This window comes from Macadamia integrifolia, chromosome 13 (assembly GCF_013358625.1).
Source record: "Macadamia integrifolia cultivar HAES 741 chromosome 13, SCU_Mint_v3, whole genome shotgun sequence".
NCBI classification, from domain to species: Eukaryota; Viridiplantae; Streptophyta; class Magnoliopsida; order Proteales; family Proteaceae; genus Macadamia; species Macadamia integrifolia.
This window is the reverse complement of record NC_056569.1, coordinates 5,174,166-5,195,345: the sequence shown is the minus strand read 5'-3', so window position 1 is coordinate 5,195,345 and position 21,180 is coordinate 5,174,166. Positions and strand designations below refer to the sequence as shown.

The 21,180-nt window shown below is 41.5% G+C and overlaps 1 protein-coding gene across 3 annotated transcripts in view; it reads right to left on the bottom strand.

Annotated features, from left to right (window-relative positions):
- Window positions 1-21,180, bottom strand: part of LOC122059922 (ribulose-1,5 bisphosphate carboxylase/oxygenase large subunit N-methyltransferase, chloroplastic) — a 70,569-nt gene that overhangs the window by 27,536 nt on the left and 21,853 nt on the right. Inside the window, exon 2 of one of the 3 annotated variants that reach the window (XM_042622995.1) lies at window positions 10,379-10,536. The exons of 1 other annotated variant lie outside the window; for it this stretch is intronic. In XM_042622995.1, coding sequence (XP_042478929.1) covers window positions 10,379-10,438 — 60 coding nt within the window. In that variant the 5' untranslated portion in view covers window positions 10,439-10,536. Of the gene's footprint in view, window positions 1-2,537; window positions 2,737-10,378; window positions 10,537-21,180 lie in introns of all 3 variants that reach the window. One more of the 3 variants, XM_042622997.1, reaches the window with a different exon arrangement.

Sequence of the window (21,180 nt, the reverse complement as noted above, 5' to 3'; positions counted from 1 at the left end):
GGGGGGGAACCAAAAGCTAAATCCTAAGGGGAAACAAAGCTCAAGGGAGGACCTAAATTGGAATCCAGGAGGTCCCAAGCTGCAACAATGTGCCTATTTTTAGGGGTATCACAAACGCGGCGATGGTTAAGGCAACCAAGCTTGGTGGAGACGTCAAAGAAGATGGCATTCCAAGTCTTGTCATAGGAACGGGAGTTGGAATCCATCTTCGAAGGTTACGTTCCATCCAAAGGTGGTTGACAGCTGCACAGAAGGAAAGTTCCCTACAGTATCACAAATGAATGATCCGGCAAAAGTCATGTCAACCTAGATATTTTCCCTGCTGAAAGGGAGAAGTCTCATGTTAGAGGGCCAACAGCAAGAGAGAACTTTATTCCAGAGGATGGAAGAGAAAGGGCAGGAGAAGAAGAGATGATCAGTATCCTCGAGGCCATTCCAACAAAGGTAGCAGGAAGGGGGGACAATGATATGACAATGGATAAGAAAGGCCTGAGTCGGAACGCAATCGGAGAGAGCACAACAGGTGGTAAAGCTATGGCGAGGGATGTGGCATTTGAACCAGACAATTTCCACCAAGGAAGAAGGGGGCGGGATTGCGTAGATGGTTCTAGGCATAAGCTGAGGAGAAGAGACCCGAGGAGGAAGGGAGTCGGGTGGTCTTATCACAAAAGGAAGGCCTTAAAGGGGGGAGGGAGGCCCAAATGTGAGCAAGAGAAGCAAGGGAGGTGGGGGGGGGGTCCAGCCATCACCCAAAATTAGCAACTACCTTAGCAGTTCTAGAAAGACCAGACGAGTAAATGGTTCGAGGGCTGACGAAGGAGAGGAGCCCGGAGGGGTGCCAGGGATCAAGCCAGAGAAGGTTCGAGGAGCAATAAACAATGGAGATTCAAATAGGACTGAGGGCCGAGGATCTGGCTGCCAGGATGTTTCTCCAAACCCAAGAAGAGTCAGCTAAAGGGGAGACGGACCAAATGGAGTCTTTTTTTAGAATGGAGTAGACCCAAGACGACCAAATGCTTTTGTGCTTGGATGCAACTTTCCAAAGGAGCTTGAGGGTGCCAATAGAATTAACCTCTTTAATTCTTTGAAGACCCAAGCCGTTTGGGATGGCAAACCGAGGCCTAACTAAGAGGGTGGAGAAATTTATTTGATTCAGATCCTTCCAGAGGAAGGAGCCGAGCTGAGGAGGGATTCGGCCTTCTAGATGATGGAGGCTGGCAAGGTGAAGATACCTGACCAAGAGAGATGGAGGGATTGGAGCACCAATCTTGTAAGCACCAATTAGCCCGCGTAAGATGGAAGCTTACCTTTCCAAAGTTGGAGCTTCTCCTCATGAGATCCAGTATGGGGGTGTAGTGATGGGTAGAAAGCCTGGAGGAAATGAGGGGCAGGCCAAGGAATTTGATAGGGAGGGATGCGAGAGAGAATCCAGTAAGCTACAAAAGGCTGGCAGAGGTAGATGCAGAGACCCCGGAGGGGAAGAGGCACGATTTGAAGAGATTGGCACGGAGCCTAAGGGTGTCAAATTGGAACTAGAACCGAAAACCGAATCCAGTTCTGGACCAAATACCCTTAACCAAATCCAACCCATTATCATATAGTTAAATCCCGGATCTGAAATAAGTATTTATAACTTGGTTCTGTCTAGATCTGGATTTATGCCAAGAACCGACGGTTCTAAATGAAACCGGACCGAATAACTTAATGTCATTTTTTCCTCTTTAACTAAAAACTTGACGTAACTTATATGGAAACCCGACATAATCAATCACCTAAATGATAAATCATCTAATAGAGTTTCAATTATAGTCAAACTCTAAAACCCCTTGTCTATCAATTATCATTTAGGAGATTGATTGCTCAGAATCATTAACGATATTTAGTTTCAATCACTTAATAATAAATCATCCAATAGAGTTCCAAGTATATAAGAAGAGGGAGGATAAGATGGATGATATAGAGGTGTGGAGCCTTGAAGAAAATCATGAGATCATCAGCAAAGGCTAAGAGCCCGTTTGGTAACGATTTCTTTCTGAGAACGCCGTTCTTCGGCAAAATCATCTATTTGTGTTACCTCATTAAAATATGATTTTGACTCTGTTTGGGCGTTTGGTAAACTTGTTCCGAAACCGTTATGGGGATAGTTTTGGAGTGAAAGGGCATTTGGTAAGACCTATTCTCTGGCACATTTTTTTTTTCATTATTTCAATATTTAAACGCCATTAATGACCATATTGAAATGAAATTGATATCAAAATACATGGTTTCATGGTTTAAAAAAATAAATAAAGGTTACAATACCATAACATAGAGATGAAATATGGTATCATAGTTAAATAAATAAATAAAGGTTACAAGAAGAAGCTAGTTAAAAACAATGCAATAGACAATGCAAAAAAGAAGAAGTCAAATCATAGGTTTTTAAACATCCAACCATAGTATCACATTTGTTTCACTACAAACCTCAAATTAATTCTAAGAAAAAAAAAAAAGGAGAAGCTTCATCAAAGTAGTTTCATCGAAATACTTAAACACACTTTCTTCATATTGGTTGTAGTCTTTCCTTCACAGCCAACGCATTAGCATTGTGTATCCTAACTTCATTTATCTCTCTTGTTCGGTTCCTTTGACTAGATGAAGATGAAGAGCCATTATAGTGTTGATGGTGTCCTCAAAGCCTATGGAGAAAACAATTCCCCCCTTTGTAGAGATCCCATATTCTGAAGTCTCTCAAATCTGGAATGGATATTAAATATCATAAGAAACAATGGGTGAGTCAGAATGTAAATGGACATAAGTTTCATATCAATTGGTTGATTTCATTTGGTCTCTATCTCAATTAATCTGCTCGACTTTAGTCCAAAAATGTTGTTTAAGAGAATGTAGGAGATGGGTGAATGAATAGGATTAAGAAAGTTCTATGAGGTTCTTGCAAACCAAGGAATAAATTGAGCAAAGTTAATACTAAACCAAGATGGTTTGTCGCCATTTTCTGCCTCTACAGAGTTAATGATTCAATCAGGATGGATTTCTCAAAGTCTGTTTTTGTGGACTTCATATAGTCCGTATCTGAGTTAATCTGTTGAGGGCAATGTTGTTTGAGAGATAGGTGGACATGGGTCAATTGGGTTGTACAAATATATGATAGAGATTCTCACTATTCAGAAATTCAAATTTGCAGATGCATTTGGCTTAATGAGATAATAAAATCCAAACAGAATCCAACTATAAGAGAAGAAATAAAGAAGCTATTAAATCCTCTCAAATCTGGAACAAAACAAAAAAATTTCTAACAAACGAGGCTGCGTAGGTATTATCTTCAACGGCTCTTCTCTAATTAAGGCACCTGAACAGGAGTAATTTTGGATTACGATGCGGTTGTTAAACAACCAAAGTAGCAACTCAACTGAGACAAGCAACAACTCAACTCAATGCAGTTTAATTGGATTTTAGTTTGCTACCGCAGGGGTGGGGGGTAAACTCTCTCCCTTTCTTGAACCCAAAAATCCCAAAAGCACAACTACGCACATCCATTACATACCCAAAAAAAAAAAGGTTACATTAGAAAAAAAGAGAAGAAGCAGCGCACATTGAGGAGAAGAGAAGAACAAGCATCACTTTTTTCTAATTTTTCTCTGGGAGGGACATACCTACCTGAAAGATCGGAATCTCGACTGTTGCAGGGTATTCTTCTCGTCGTCTGAAAGCGAATGCCGAAGTGAGTTCAGAGGGTTTCAGGAGTAGAGGCAAGGTCAGCTTTCCGGAGTAAGTTCAGAGGCAAGATCGACTTTCCTAGAGGGAGCAATGTTGAAGCTCCTCGTCCAGCTAAAGGCAAGAGCGGCTCCTTCTCCTTTGCAAAGTGGTGGTCGGTTTTAGGGAAGAGGAGGTTTTGAGGTTTTTATCAGGAACAATTTAATTTTTTATTTCCTTGAAGACCATCTTGGGAATGTAGTAACACCCAAAAGGTGTTATTTGGTCCCTGTTCTTGAGATGATATTTTGGACCGGTTCATTTCTTGGGCAAAAAAATGAGAGAAATTACCAAACGCTTTTTTGCCCATTTCTGTTCTAAAATGGAATCTAAAACAGAAAAGATGATCCTGGGAGAGTTCCCAAATGGGCTCTAAGTGGGTGGAGAAAATCATGAGATCATCAGCATATGGCCAACTTGACTAAACAAGAATAAAACATCTTCCCAATTAAACCCCTAGTGAATACATCAGCTAACTGATTTTCACCGCCTTGTGAAATCTCCCAAACCATGCTCCAGGTGATTGTTTCAAATCATAGACAACACGCTTCAACTTACAAACCTTGCACTGACTTCCCTTACTGGAGAAACCTTGTGGATTATCCATATATACCTCCTCATCTAGCTCTCCATGAAGGCAAGCATTCTTGACATCAAGTTGTTGGAGATCCCATCCTTGGTTCACAGCACATGAGAGTAACATTCGCCCAGAGATCAACTTGGCAATTGGTGTAATTGTCTCCTATTAGTCGATGCCATATGTCTGAGTGAATCCTTTAGCCACCTTATACCTATCTACAGAGCTATCTATCTTATGCTTCACCACAAACACCCACTTACAACCTACTAGTTTTTTCCAAGAGGAAGTGTCACAAGTTCCCATGCAGCATTCTTTTTTAGGGCATCCATTTCTTCCACCATTGTGGCCTTCCATTTTTCATCTACAAGAGCTTGCTGCCAATTTTGGAAACATGAATAGAAGAAAGAGAAGACACACAAGCATGATAGGAGGGAGAAAGGGAATCATATGAAACATCATGGGATATGTGGTGTTGAATGCAAGGTCCTAGTGCCTTTTATAAGAGCAATAGGTTGGTCAGAAGAAGAAATTAGACCTATCACAATAGGCTCAGTCGGCTCTGGATCCAGAGCTAGAGAGGGGATGCGTAAAGGTGTTGTAGTGGTAATAGTGCTCTCAAGTTGCTTATTTCTGGTGTAACCCTTACGATAGACTTGAAGAGTTGAATTATCAATGTCTCTGAAATTCACCAAAAGGTTACTTGACAATTCAAGTGCCTAGTAAGGCTACTAATAAATAGCAGATTAGTAGTAAAATCAAGGATATGTAAACTGAATTTAAAGTGAAGTAGAACACTGAATAGAACCCCCTTTCCAGAGATAGAAGACAAGGTGCCATCTGCAACCCTCACTTTTTCTCTTCCTGAGGTGGGTGAATACTTGTGGAAAAAGTTGGGCGAACCTGTCATATAAACAATAGCACTGGAATCAATGATCCAAGGAGTGGAGACTACCGATGCACAGTGACCACCAAACAAACTACCTGATGAGCAAAGTTGGAACCTGAAGAGACTGGAGAATTGACAAGCACTGATGCATGCATTGGAAGCCTAGAGCATGCACCTAAAAGCCTGGAGTTCCTCCTGGGATAGACCAGTATCAATTGCAGAAGGTTTTTCAGCAGTTTCAACCTGATAAGCCTTGTTCTTGGATTTACCATGAGCATGCTTAGCTTCAAAATCAGCTGGTTTTAGATGAAGTTTCGAACATGTGGCTTTGGTATGTTATGGTTTGTTGTCGTGTTCACATTTCACCACTTCCTTCGTAGTGTCACTGGTACGGGAAGCTCCCTCAGAAGTAATAGAACCAATTTGTAGGAGTGATTTCTCAAAAGAAAAGATATGAAATGGTAAGAAAAAAAAGTATGTTTCACTACCATTAGAAGAAAAGAAAAGAAAAGTTTTTGTATTTTCTGGTGTTTTTGGCAAGTTTTTTTTTTTTTTTTTGGCAGCAAAAGACTTCAACATTCCCAAGGTGAATTTTGAAATTCAAAAAAGAATCTTCTCTTGGTTCAAGACTTGCCATGCACAATGAGAATTTCTTAAACTAAGAAAATAATACAATTTTTTTACTTTTTTCTTTTCTTTTCCCTCCTTGGCTACCAAACACAGCCAAAGGGAAGTATGAAGCATAGAGTTATGGCGACATTCCTCCGTATGAACTAGGGTAAAGGACTAAAAACCAGAGTAGTGAAGGGAGATTTGCTAAGTACCTGGACACAAATCTAATCATACTCAACATTCAAATCATCCATGAAATCATACACCATAATTTTGTCCACGTGTTTTGCATAGGGAGCAATATCTTCATCACTGGATGGATGATAGTCTGCAAAGTGATCAAGCTCATACCACAAAGTTTGAAGTTCAGAATAATACTTGGACTCAGAGAGGTCCTATTGAGTAGTATTGCACACTTTCTTGCGAAGAGAACACACCTGAGCATCATTCCCTATTTGTCCATAGAATTCTTAGCAGCACAGATTTGAGAAGTAGTTTCTAGCAACAAGAATCCTCCAGAGAGTCATTGGTGATCCATTTGTCCTGAAGAGTAACCTCCTCAGACGGTTTCTTTGATTTTCCTGTGATGTCTAATGAGACCTCTGCCAGCAATCGTAAGATAAATGGTTTTGGACCAGATGAAATAATTAGTTCCATACAATTTCACAGAGCAAGCACCAAAATGAATATATTCATGCGACCTTGTCATGCAAGAGTAGATTACAAGTAACTAACTCCGCAGTTTATAACCCCAAACAATACAAATAGGAGTAAGAAATAAAGAAATAATGCCATCAAATAAATCCCCAAGGATACAATACCCATATAGGAGCAAAACCAGCCCAAAACCTAACCCGATAGGAGAGAGAAAGACCTGTTATAGAGCTGGAGAGAGAGAGGTGCGGCCAGGGCTGTAGGAATTCGATTGAGTTGCACTCTTGGGCGTAGATAGTCCCTAGGGAGGGTACAAAAACCCCCAAAGTTGAGAGGATTCTGACAGCTGGTTGTGAAGTTACAAGCTCTCTTGATTTTCTGACCTAGGAGAGAAAACTGAGAACCTTCAAGAACAGCAGCTGAATGCTTCCAACAGTGACTAGGTAAGGATCGTGGGACCCTTATGAGGCCTGGAATACCCTGATTGAAGACCTAGCTGAATAGAGTACAGAAGAAAGAAAGAGAGGAGATCGATCTCTCTCCTATTCCCACTAGGATTGCTGATCGGTTCTGATTTCTAGAGACTTTTATCAAAATCTGAACTATACCTCTTGAATGTTACAGCAAATAAAATTAAAAAGAAGAATAAAACAGATAGGGGGTTGAGAAGGGTGAAAGAGAATAAAGGAAGTGGCTATCTCAGCCTGGGCTTCTCACCCACAGCTATCTCAGCTGCTCTAAGCATTTAGTTACAAACTTTCTTTCATAAATGCAAACTTTCTTTCATTCAAATCTGTCCAATAATGGTATATATGCCTCTCTATTTATAAAGGGGAAGTTTACAATCATACTAATACTAGGAGCTAGTTTCCCAATAGGACTAGACACTCCTACTACAACTAGGAGCTAGTTTCCCAATAGGACTAAACACTCCTACTACAACTAAGAATTCAAAATAGGACTAGAACTTGACTTGACTTTATGACTCCAACATGGAGTAGGACTAACTAACTAATAGTCCATATAGAACTTTACAACCAACTAATGGCCTAATGGGCCTTTATTGAATTAAATAGCAACTAATTAAACTAATGAATAAAATTCCGTTTTCCTACCTTCTACCCATATTTTAGGCTTAGTAAAGTGACCCATTTCAAAGAAAACCCATGGGATCAAAGGCCCAACACATACATAACACAACCCAAGACTTATTTGCAATAAAATAAGCCCAAGTGACTTATTTACATCACCTTGTCTATCAGAGTCTGAGGTTGCAGTAGATACGATAGTTACTCTAGACATGATGATAACAGGAAGAAGTCAACAGAAAATGGGAGAAATATCAAATCTTCAAAGCCAGCCAACAGAAAAGGCTAATACTTGGATCAAACTGTGCAATAAGGTGGTGAAGAGCTCCTCCAAGTTATATCTGATTCTGATGAAGAACTGAAGAGATGGCCAAATTAGGGTTTAGGAGAAACCCCTAAAAATCTTCAAAGAATAGGATCACACACACAGCCTTGGCATGCTGGGCCACATGGCTGGTCGAATTCCTCTATAGGGTTGAGGAATCCAAATCTCAATCGATTCTGAGGGAGGGGATCCTAAAATCGATGGAGACAAGGTTTTGAGAGAGCAAAAACTTAGTTTTTGAAATAGTAGATGAAAGGGGCTTCAATCTTGTAGGTAATGATGGGTCCTTTCCAGGTTGATGTACTTGATCTTCAATAGATGGAGATTTGTTCTTAGAAGTAGGAAGAACCAAATTCCAAAGGAGAAGAAGACTAAAAAATTGCAAACAGGTAAGAACCCTATTTTTTCAAGGTTATTTTGGTTTAGAACATTGAGGTGACGTGTAGGATAGCAACTAGATTCATATGAATCACCTCATTAGTGCTGTCCTATAGGTAATTAGGAAGGCAAAGGTGGGAGAAGATGGAAGATGAGAGAGGAAGGGCTTGTGATTTTGGAAGAAGAGATGAAAGGTGGCTGAAAACCCTAGATCAGAAAATTAGCTTTGATACAATGTTAACAGCATGAATGGGGGGAATACTAGAGTGATCTAACTGATCACACAAGCCCTTTATTTATACTAGGAAAAATAGAGTCAAACAAGAGTACAAGTCACAAGTCACAACACAATTACAGGAAAACCCGCCCAATTTAGCCGCCCCACTCTAAATAAGGTCACTGGAGGGGGGGAAAGATCCTATTGTGCCCCTACGACACATTTAACCCATGTTCTAACAAATAATAATAATAAGTATTACCTGATCCAAGTTATGAACTTCATCCCAACCTCTAAGCTAAACAATTAAATGTAGACCCTCTTTGGCACAATCAACAGAACCTAGAGAAAATACTCCAAGTAGTCAAGCACCTTGCTTTTTTTTTTTAGGGAGGCCCTAAGGAGTTTATCTCATCACCTCTTAAGTATGAGGTGTTGGCCTTTGCCAATTGAGCTATAGCTACCCACCCTTGGGATACCATAATCTATTGAAAATGTAAACTTGAATTTGGGCTGAACTGTAATTTCTAAAAGTATTTGGGTTAAGCTGTAATTAATTAAAGTATGAGGTCTTACTTGTAATTGTCTGGAAAAGTTGTAAGGAAATCCAAACTCTAGAACAGTCCTAAAGAAGTGTAGAAATATCTTGAAGAAGGAAGTGTTTAGAAATATCTTGAAGTATGAAATACGTAGAACTATCTTTGTAGAAGTGTGTAGAAAATATCTTAGAGGAGTGTGGAATGTCTAAGAAATAGCTAGGAAGGATAAATTACCTTGTAGCCAAAAGATTCCTTGGAGCCCTATAAAAAGGTGTCTCCCTTAACCATTAGTGTAAGTGAGTCAAGTTTAAGAATCAAGTTTGTAAATGCATTTGATTTTTCCATATATCTTATCTTCCACTTCACTCTCTTTCCAAATTTCTCTTCCAACATACTGGTATCAGAGCCAGCTTAGAAGATGGCGAATGGGATGTTCACCCTCCAAGTTCCTAGACTCACCAAAGACAACTATGACAATTGGAGAATCCAAATGAAGACACTACTTGGTGCACAAGATGCATGGGAGATTATAGAGAAAGACTACAAGGAGCGCAAAGAAGAAGCCACCTTGTCCCAAACTCAAAAAGATGCTTTGAAGGACACAAGAAAGAAAGATAAGAAGACTCTCGACATCATCTACCAACGCATAGATGAAGGCACATTCGAGAAGATAGCACACAACCACCACCAAGCAAGTTTCTAACTCTCACAAAGGAGTTGATATAGTGAAGAAGTCTCCAAACTCTTAAAGGTGAATTTAAGCCTTTACATACGAAAAGTTCCAAATCAATTTCCAATTTTTCAAGAGTTTTGGTTGTCGCAAATCAATTAAAATGAACTGGTTAAAATTTAGATAACATTCGGGTGATTAAAAAAATCCTTCGACTTTTGGATACAAAGTTTGATTATATTGTTTGTAACCATTGAAGAATCCAACTATATTCTATGACTATTGATTAACTCATGGGATCATTACAAGCCCATGAAGAAATGATCAATACGAAGAAATAACCACTAGAGCAGGTTCAAACTAAGCTTGATCTGAAGAAAAAAGAAGAAAGACATGGCAATGAAAGAAGCCAAAGGGGACGACGATGAGGCAATTTTTGAGGAAGAGATGGAAGAGGTGCCCAAAGATTATACAAAAATGAAGAAAGACAATTTCCATCCTACAAGAGGTCGTGGAAGAGGAAATTACCCAACAAAAATGGAAGACAAATGTATGAAAAATATCAATTTAAATGCTATAATTGCAAGAAGTTTGGCCATTTGTTTACGGAATGTAGATATGCTACTAAAATCTTGAAGAGAGTCAAATATGTTGAAAGGAAAGAAGATGGAGAGTCCACCTTGTTGTTGGCATACAAAGGAGATGAAAGCCAAGAATATAATGCATGGTATCTTGACATTGGGGCAAGCAATCACATGTGTGGAGACAAGAGCAGGTTCATGGAGCTTGATGAATCGGTAAATGGCAATGCTACCTTTTAAGATGCTTCCAAAATTCCTGTCAAAGGGAAAGTAAAAATATTGATTTGTATAAGAAATGGAAGGCACCAATTTATTTCTACTGTCTATTATGTGCCCAACATGAAGAACAATATATTAAGTTTGGGGCAACTCATAGAAAAGGCTATGATATTCATTTGAAAGATCGTAGCCATTTTATAAGAAATCAAAGGAGCAATTTTATTGCTAAGGTGCCAATGACAAGAAATAGAATTGATGGGGTGATGCGGATCCGGGGAGTTGGATCGCTTATGGGCCCACATAAGAACAATATTTCAATCTAGGCAAAACCGGGGCAATATTGTAATTTCTGGTACAATTTAGGAGCTTTTTACAGTGAAATAATTGACTAAGAACTTAACAGGAATTAAAACCAAACAAAGAGCAGTTCTCGAAATTTAATTAGTAAAGGGGTTAAACTGAAATAAAATCCAGAATGAAGGTTATTTATGAGAATATCAGAGAATAGGATCTAATTGTAAATACGGAAAAATACCATCTGCGACCTTATGTAACCTTAGGGACACAGACACGATAGAACCAGCAGAAGCCGTGCTGGTTTCGATCAGCAGAACTCACTCAGTGGGAATCCATGCGAAACGAAACTTTGGGAGAGAGATCAGAAGTCAACTGGCTATTTGATTCCAACCAGTATCAGATCAGAAGAAGCTGCCACAACCTTGGGAAGAAACTCGCAACCTGAATCAGGTGGAGAACCAGATCTGACTTCTGGTTTTCAGATTTGTCTTCCACTTACTCGCGGGAGCTTGGGATGAAACTGCAAGGAGCTGTTCGTCTCTGGGAACCCTACCCTCGACCCAAACCTCAGGGCCAATCAATGGAAAACCAATCTTCAGGGACAAGTTCTTCGGTTCTGGTAGGTATCGCCCAGAACAGGGAACAAAAAAATCAGAAAAATAATGAAGTAAGAATGGACGGGAAGATTAAAGAAGAGAAGAGAGAACTTCAGAGAGGGAGGAAGAGGGAATCATCCACAGCAGCCATGGTTGACACCCAAAATAATCTTTCAATTCATTCAAAATCTTCAAAAACTAAAACTGAAATTTCATATGGTCTTACATGACTACTTAAAATAAAAGACCATCAATTAATGGAAGCTAAATTAATTAGAAACTATCCTAAATAGCAATTGGAATAAAATCTCCAACCAAACTAATTTCTAACTAAAAAGGAAAGTAAATAAAGAACCAAATCAAAAGATATTGTTTCTAAACTCATCGCCCAACTACATCATGGGGACATCAGTCCAAGCTATCGAGTTCACCAGAGGAGGCATTGTAGAAGACCATCCAGCTTGGGCTCTATTTGGCTGGATAGATGAGGATCAGCATGGGGCCCACCTTGGAGTCACGCAAGGACTCCTTGATTGATTTCCTTGGGCAGCTGTACATGGGCCCCACTTGAGCATTCAATGCAAGAAGGGAAAGGACTCCTTGATCGATTTCCTTGCACAGCTGTACATGGGCCCCACTTGAGCACTCAACGCAAGAAGGGATTGCTAGTTTATGGTTTTCTTTTTTTTTTTTAGGAAAAGTAAATTTTTTTTTTCTTTTAATTAATAAGAGTAGGACTCTTTATTTCCTAAAAGGCATTGGACTAGAATAGGACTCTTTATTTAAACCAGTAGATTCTGATTTGATTCTTTTTGGCTTTTATTAATTAATTGAATTGTAATGCCTACGGCCAAGTTTAGTGAATGAAAACAGAAATCAGTTTTTGTGCGCAAGAACTTCTCCCCCCACCCCATTGTGAGCCTCTTCTCTCCCCTCATCGTGGATGGCTTCTCTTCCACTTCTTCTCTCTCGACAGTAAGGTAATCTCTCTCCCTCTCTCTTCCTCTACTTCAATACTTCCTCTTGTTCTTTTTCCCCCAATCCCTGAATTTTTCCCTGGTGTTACTACAGCAGCATAAGCCTTTTTTTTTTTTTCCTTTCTTTTTACCTATGATCTCTGTCGCATGCCCCAACCCCTGCTGAATCCTTTTTGTTTGCTGCTACTTATCCCTTTGCTGAATCTCTGCATAAGAATATTACTGGTTTTTACTTATTGACTGCAAGTTAAGGGCTGGGTTAGTAACTGCTATTGCTGGGATCTTGAAATGCATGCACCCCATTGGCAATTTACTGCTACATGTTCCCACCCCCATATTGCCTAATTGAAATCTGTTTGGTTGACGCTAATGCTGAGGATTTTTATTGCTTATTGCTACTGTAAATTCCTGGTTTTAAATTTGCACATGACTCATGTATGTTGCTGTTTTCCTTTACTTCCAGCCCATACCTGAGTTTAACGTACGTCAGTGTTGCTAAACTAGTCAACCTATAAAGGGACTCTAATCCCTAAGACTCTCCCTACATCAATTCTAGTATCAGAGCATAGTTGTGATGATTAGGTTTTTGATGGTTTTGTCCCTATGTCTTGCTTACTGAGATCCAATCTTCGTCATCACATTTCCATAGTCGAATCTGAGTTGAGAGAGTGCTACCACAGTTTAGAAGACATCATCTTCCTCCTTAGTTTGGCTGGACCAAATAGCATAGGACACTACTCCCACCAAAAGCACATCCTTGATAAGGACATCTCTTGTCTCAAGGTCAAAAGAGCCAACTACCTATCTCAATTGGAGATTCTGAGTAGGCCTTGAAGCGTAGTGTGGCAACAATACCTTGGCTACCCCCTCCCCCATTTTTTATGTCCACCCATAGTGGTAGAGCATACCAAGAAATGTCTGACCCTCCTAACACCCCCATTCTGCCTGAGCAGTGAGCGAGGTTACTTCAATAGAACGAAGAAACCTTAAGAATCCTCCAAGCTAACCAGGCTGAGTTGGTTGCTAGTAAAGGTGAACGAGAAGCACAGGTTGCTAATCTCCGGACCATTACAAATGTCCTAAACTCAGACGGACAGTAGGGCCACAATGCTCTAGGCACTAGACCTAAGAAAGGAGTTCCTAGCCCCGAGGTGGAGAACCATGACAACCACGCTGATGGTTATGATAGGATAGGGGATAACTTCCTAGGCACAGGACATGGTAGAGGTCAGGGTAGAGGTCGCGGACAACCTAGTCCAAGGCACCACACTCCATATGGAGATGATGAGGGTTTTGAATAGTATGACAAGGGTTATGAAGGATTAAGGTAGATGCCCCTTCCTATGATGGTCAAATCGATGCTAGAGTCCTCTTAGACTGGATTAAGCAGATGGATTGGTACTTCGATTTCTATGGTATGCCCAAGGAATTCCGCTTCAGATTTGCTAGATTCAAGCTTATCGGAGCTGCCCAGGACTTTTGGACAGACCTAGAATACCAAGAGATCAGTTTAGGACTTGAGCCAGTGACAACAAGGGTAGAGATGCAAGAGAGGCTCAAAAGAAAGTTCTTGCCTATTACCTATAGGCTACAATTGTTAAATGACATGAACACCCTAAAGCAAGGGAAACTGACTTTGACTGAGTACATAAGCAAGTTCAATGAACTGAAAATTAGAAGCCGTATTCGTGAGGATGTTGAGCAGACAATTTCCAGGTTCCTTACTGGGCTCAACTCCGAAATCCAGTCACGTATGGCACCCCACCAGGTACGAGATGTCTCACAAGCCTTCCGGATAGCTTTCGAAGTAGAATCCTCCATGAGGACTTATCCTTAGAAAAAAGAGCTTCCAGGCTGGGGAGTCCCACTTTCGGAAACTCCTCCAAGGTCCATTAGGATTCCCACAACCACCTGTTGTACCCCAACATCAATTTGACAACAAGGGAAAAGGAATATTGGGAGAAGCACCCAAGAGGAGTGGTCAACAATAGTGCTTCAAGTGTAAAGGGTATAGTTTACTTCTCCAGGGAATGCCCCAACAGAAATCTTTATGTGGGAGAAGATGATGACAAAGAGGACTTTCAAGACAATGAGTATAAGGACCATAGGCCAGATGAGACCATATCCGATGAGGAGGTCGAGGAGTTTGGTAACCTCAAGCTCGGTATTGTGTGATGCATGGTCTTACTACCTAAGAATAATGACGATTGGCGACGAACCAACATCTTTATCACTTACACATGTCATCAAGGCAAGAACAGCGACGTCGCCATTGATAGCGAGAGTTGCATGAATGTGGTCACCAAGAGCATTGTTGCTCGAATGGGCCTCAAGCCAGAGCCCCACCTGAAACCTTACAAGGTTGCCTGGGTAGATCAGTCTACTATTCCCATTAATTTGAGGTTTCTAGTCCCTTTACACTTTGCAAGATATGAGGTCCGAGTGTGGTGTGATTTTTTAAAGATGGATGTTGCTCACATCATCCTAGGAAGACCATGGTTATATGACCGGGATGTCACCAATTATGGGAAGTCCAACACTTATGTCTTTGAATTTAAAGGGAAGAAGATTAGACTGACCCTAGTGCCCCTACAGAAGCAAAGGTCCCAGAGCACAAAGGAAGCACCTCTAAACAAACCCCTCCCAAAACACTCAACATCTAAAGTCGACAATAGTTTGAAGGAGAGTGTAGAGAGTCAGGGGTTATTTATGCTCTAGTTGCCATACAGAGTAATACCGTTACGTCAAGTAAATTTACTGAGACTCCTAGAGAAGTACAACCCTTGTTAAGGAAGTTTGAGAGGTTATTCCCTGAGGAACTACCTGACGAACTACCACCCATGCTTGACATCTAGCACGCCATTGACATAGTTCCAGGATCCTCTCTGCCAAACCTGCCCTATTACCATATGAATCCTATAGAACACGCCGACCTTAAACGGCAAGTGGATATTGCTACAAAAGGGATTTATTAGGGAGAGGCTTAGTCAATCTGCGGCACCTACCTTGCTCACGCCAAAGAAGGATGGCACATGGCGGATGTGTGTTGGTAGTAGAGCCGTCACTGGCCCATCAATAAGATCATTGTCAAGTATAGGTTCCATATCCTTAGGCTTGATGACATGTTGGATATGATGGCCAACTCATCAATCTTTTCAAAGATTGATCTTAAAAGCAAGTATCACCAGATTCGGGCTAGGCCCCGAAGATGAGTGGAAGACAACTTTCAAAACAAAGGATGGGCTTTTCGAATGGTTAGTCATGCCTTTTGGCTTGTCTAATGCACCTAGCACCTTCATAAGGATGATGAATCAGGTGTTACAACCATTCATTGGCAAGTTTTTAGTGGTCTACTTTAATGACATCCCCATCTCCAGTAAGACTCGTCTTCCCACTTGGATCACTTTCAACAGGTTTTTCAGGTGCTTCTGCATGAAAAACTTTATGCCAACCTCAAGAAATGTACCTTCATCAGTGACCAAGTCATCTTCTTAGGGTTTTTTGTGTCAGCACAAGGAGTATCTACTGATCCTAAGAAAGTAAGAGCAATTGTGGAGTCACCAGAACCGACTAATGTCCATGAAGTGCCAAGTTTTCATGGCTTTGCTACTTTCTATAGGAGGTTCATTTACCGGTTTAGTTCTATTATGTCTCCTACCACGGATTGCAAGAAAAAGGAGTTTCAATGGACTAAAAGTGTTACAAAGGCCTTTACTGAAATTAAGAAGTTAATGATGGAGGCCCCCATCCTACGTCTCCCAGACTTTTCTAAGGTCTTTGAAGTAAATTGTGATGCATCTGGTATTGGAATAAGTGGTGTCCTAAGACAAAAAGGGTATCATGTTGCTTACTTTAGTGAGAAGCTTAATGATGCCAGGCAACGATATTCCACATTCGACAAGGAATTTTATGCAGTTGTCCAATCCCTAAGCTATTGGCGACATTACCTTCTACTACAAGAATTCATGTTATTCTCTAATCACCAGGCTCTGAGGTACCTGAGTGCCCAAAGAAGATAAACCAGAGACATGCTAAGTAGGTCAAATTCCTGCAAGAGTACACTTTTGTACTCAAACATCGACCTAGTGTTGAGAATACCACAACAGATGCACTAAGCCGGGTGAACATGTTCCTCAGTCGCACAAATGCTAAAAGTCAAGTCAATGTACTACTCCAGACCATGAGCATAGAGGTTGTAGTATTCAAGTGAGTCAAGGACCAGTATTCCACTTGTCTTGATTTTAGTGAGTTATTCAATTCTTTGAGTAGAGGTAATCTTGTTAGTTGCTTGAATTATTTGCTGAGAGATGGCTTCCTTTTTAAAGGAAGCAAGTTGTGCATTCCCAGGACCTCTGATGTAGATACACATTATGGAAGGAAATATGAGAGGAAGAAGGGTCCATCCTTAGTCCACCTGAGTGGCTAGGGTCTAGCCAAGAAGCCAATCGAACCCTTACTTAGTCCACCTGAGTGGCTAAGTACAAATAAGGGCCAATTGGGCCCATCGGCTAGGGGAATAATTAGTAGTTGTTTTTTATTAATTAGTGGGCCATTGGGCCCATCGAGTTGAGTAAGTGGTATGTCGAGTCCAAATTGTCTTAGGACTCTATTTGTTTTCCACATAGGTTTATTATTCCTAGTCTAATTTTGAATTCCTAGTTGTAGTAGGAGTGTTTAGTCCTATTGGGAAACTAGCTCCTAGTTGAAGTAGGAGTGTCTAGTCCTATTGGGAAACTAACTCCTAGTAATAGTTTGATTGTTATTCTGCCCTCTATAAATAGAGAAGCCTATGTACTCATAATTTTATATTTGAATAAAGCAAATTGCAGTCATTATGTTAAAACAACTGAGATAGTTGTGGGTGAGAAGCCCTGGCCGAGACAGCCACTCCTCCCCCACATTCTCCTGCTTCTTTTCTTAATTTCTGCAATTATTTTTCAGTTTTCTCTTTTCTGTTTCTGTTACAGCAGGGATCGATTTTAGAATTCAGACCTAATCTTGGAAGCCATACGATCTCTTCTTTTGGCCAATTATGAGGTCTAATCTGCAAGGCCTTTTAAGGACTAGTTCAACTCTTCAAGAGGGCCACTCGATCTCTATTGGGAAGCCATCAGCAGCTGTTCACTTCTGGTTTTTCTGCAATTCTTGATTTTCTCTCCTAGGTCAGAAATCAAGAACCTTCATAACTCCATAACCAGCCGTCAGAAGCTCTTCATATTTGGGGGCTTTTGTACCCTTGGTGGGCCTTACATACGATCAAATTTGCAGCTCAATTGGAGCCCTACAGGCCTGGCCGCACCTCTCTCACTCCAGCTCTATAGCAGGTCTTTCTCTTTCCTATAGGGTTGGGTTTTGGGCTGGTTTTGCTCCTGCATTGTTATTGTATCCTTGGGGGTTTATTTGATGGTCTTATTTGTTATACCCAAACCCTAAAACTTCTTATTTAATGTTCAGGTGCGACACCGGAGGACACCTATACCAATGAGTACTGGGTTGCATCCGTCTTTTGCCGAGGAAGGAAGGGCGACCCCACTTGCACATGCTACCCATGCTTAAGTAATTGGAAGGGAAAGGTCAGTTGAACCTCACACACACTAGAAACCCTAGAGAAGACCCCACTCAGACAGAGGAGAGATCTCCATACAAAGTGACCAGTTCAGCCTTCAACGGCTAATGGTCACCGGCGGATGGAACATCCACAGGTGAACACCACACGGTGAGTGCACAGGCCAGTTTTGGGTTATTTTGCCGTTGGACCCGAGACCTCACGATCGTGCACCCCAAACCCATCCACTTTAATGGAACAATGTGTTAGGGAGTTGATTAATGTGGCAGGACATCTCGAAGCGGGCCCGTTAGTGCCGAACAGCGGAATAACCCGGTATTGGGTAAATACCCATTAATTCCCAAACAACCCTTAGTGGGACTTAAGTGGCTATAAATAGGGCTCTTACCATTCATTTCTTCTCCTACCAAAATAGAAAGAAGGAAAGGGAGAAAGAAGAAGAAGAAGAAGAAGAAGAAGAAGGAGAGCAAGGGAGGAAGGAAGGAGGAAGGCTAGGGCTTCATTCTTGAGGTAAGCCCACATGCTCATCTCTCCACACACAGACACATAAATCTCTCTCTCTCTCTCTCTCTCTCTCCCTTCCCATTTCACTCTTTATTGGAAGTAATGGAGACCCAACCAAATCCCACCTACCCAACCATAAAGACTACATAATGGGAGGAGGAAATTAGAGTAAAAGACCTATATTGGCAAGGTTATTCACTCAACCTTGGGTCCAAGGACAAATCCTTATGAAACCCCTAACCAAAACCCTAGGAATTGGGAATTTGAGCAAATTCTCTATGACCTAATATCCTAACCTAATCCTAAGTTGGGGAAAATGAAATTAAAACCTGTGTATGGTGTGTGAGAGTGATTTCATGAGCCATTAATGACCATTCCATGAGCTCAACCTAAGTCTTCCCCAATTTAGCTTAACCTAGACTTGTGTATTGAGGAAATTGGGTGTATCTTGAAACCCTATGTTGATCCACTCACTAATTTCACTAAACCTAAGCTAAGTGAGGTGTGTGAGGATGCCCTACATGAAAACCAACCCTAAAATCACAAAACCCAATTTGTAAACTATACAAAAGAGGGAGAAGGGAGGAATGGAGTTGGGAAATGACACCCCACTGAAAAATACACATTTCCACCACCATACACAGAGGCCACAGGGCCAATAGGGCTGATCTGGGCAAGAAACCCCCAATTTTAACTTCACCGGCTGATGGTCACCGGCCAGCCGGTGAAGGCAAGTAACCATCCACCGGTGAAAATATTGCAGGATGTGCACCCCTTTCGGATTTGTCCACCGGTGAACCATTTTAAAGCTATATTTTTATCCTTTTATTGGGGCACGAGTCCTAGTGTCCCACTCCTCTTTGAATAACCGAATAGCCTAAAAACATTATGTATCCTAGGCGTGGAACCGAGAAGTGACGGGGGCACGCAACCCAAAATCATCAACTATCTACCGTCATCTAGAACTCGAGGTGGGGATTTTATGTGCTTTTATGGAATGCTTGTATCGTAATGCATATATGGATGAGTTTTATCATTTTGCATATTATTAATATATTATTCCGTATGTAAAGTGTTGATGTGGCATGAGAATGTGGATTATGATTGTGCATGTGTGTGTATGACTGGGATGCAGGGTGGCCTGTGGTGGGTGCCTACGGCACTGTATGCCCAGGGTGTGTGCATGTGTATGTGGAGACTGGGGTGCAGGGTGGCCAACGGTTAGAGCCGGCAACACTGCATGCTTAGGGTGAGTGTGTGTGTGTGTATGACTAGGGTGCAGGGTGGCCAACGGTTGATGCCAGCGGCATTGCATGCTCAGGGTGTGTGAGTGTGTGTGTGTGTGTGTGTGACTAGGGTGCAGGGTGGCCAATGGTTGGTGCCGGCGGCACTGCAAGCTCAGGGTGTGTGTGTGTGTGTGGGTGAGTGTGATTGAATTGTGTTGTGGCATATTAGAATGCATTAGGCTAGTATAACCACCCTGGTGCTACAACCCTTGCCAATAGGGGTTTACGTATTGACTAATCCTCTCGTTCGACGGTCCGTGGTTGGGGACGATTTTCGGTGACTGAGGTGCGAAGATGCCAGCGTCGTGACAGACCCTCACGCAATGTTTGATTCTGTCACACCCCGTTCACACAGAACCGGACCGGTGACAGGGTTAACTCCGGTTAACCCAAACCTGCCAGGATCATCTGACACAGTATCCAACCATAGCATACACACAACTAAGAAAATGTACAACAGTTCAACGGAAGACTTAATTTACCTGTAAATATCCCCAATATACTTGATACCCAAATTGTAATACATAGTTAAATACATGTGGGCCCGCAGGCATGATATTTACACAAAAAGAATACAATTTACATATCAAGTACACAAAAGAGATCATCAAAAGAATCATAAAGTAACCCGGTACGGAGTCACTGCTGTGGTCCCACAGCATATCCCTCGCACGTGCAATCTGTGCCGTGCTTATAGTCCTCGGGGACCCACCAATCCTCCTCGAGGAATTCCACTGTGGGGCCCGACCCTTGATCCTCAGACTGGTGATCAGCAAAATCGTCTAAAAGAGGTGCACACAGGATGAGCTCACTAGTTCAATAAGTGAAAAGGAGGACCACACAACAATCAAAATCATATACACTATATGCTATGCAATCCATTTTTCATCACATCCACCTAAACAACATTACTAAGTCTTCGGTTTAGTGCTACTACAACCACAGTGCGCGTATACTCCGGGTACGAGCCACGAACTCCATCCCGCGATACGCCCATAGGGCTGTAGGAGAAGGCCCGCAGTGAGTACTCGGAAAAGTAAAGCATGCCGACCACCGGCTCTCAACATGAAAGTAAATGACAGAAAATAAAGGTGTTGACTCCAGCAATTTAAAAGCAGTACGATTGACCCTCTTGAATATACCACTGGGGTTGCCGACTGTCCTAATGATCAGCCGGGCGTATGTCTAGCCGCCACAGTGACCCAACAACCACGATCACTGCTTCCCCCCAAATGGTAACCAACACCTCAACCCCTGTTGGGAAGGGTCGTAACACGGGAAGATGGTAATCCTACACCGCATGCTCCTATATGACATAGTACGATTGCATAGTGCCTCCGTGTCCCATTCCACGGGCCACCGATGCACTTATTTCCAAGCCGACTATGGCAACTAGTCTATTGATGCATTATGCACAATGATGTCATCATTCATCACATAATCACATCATCATTT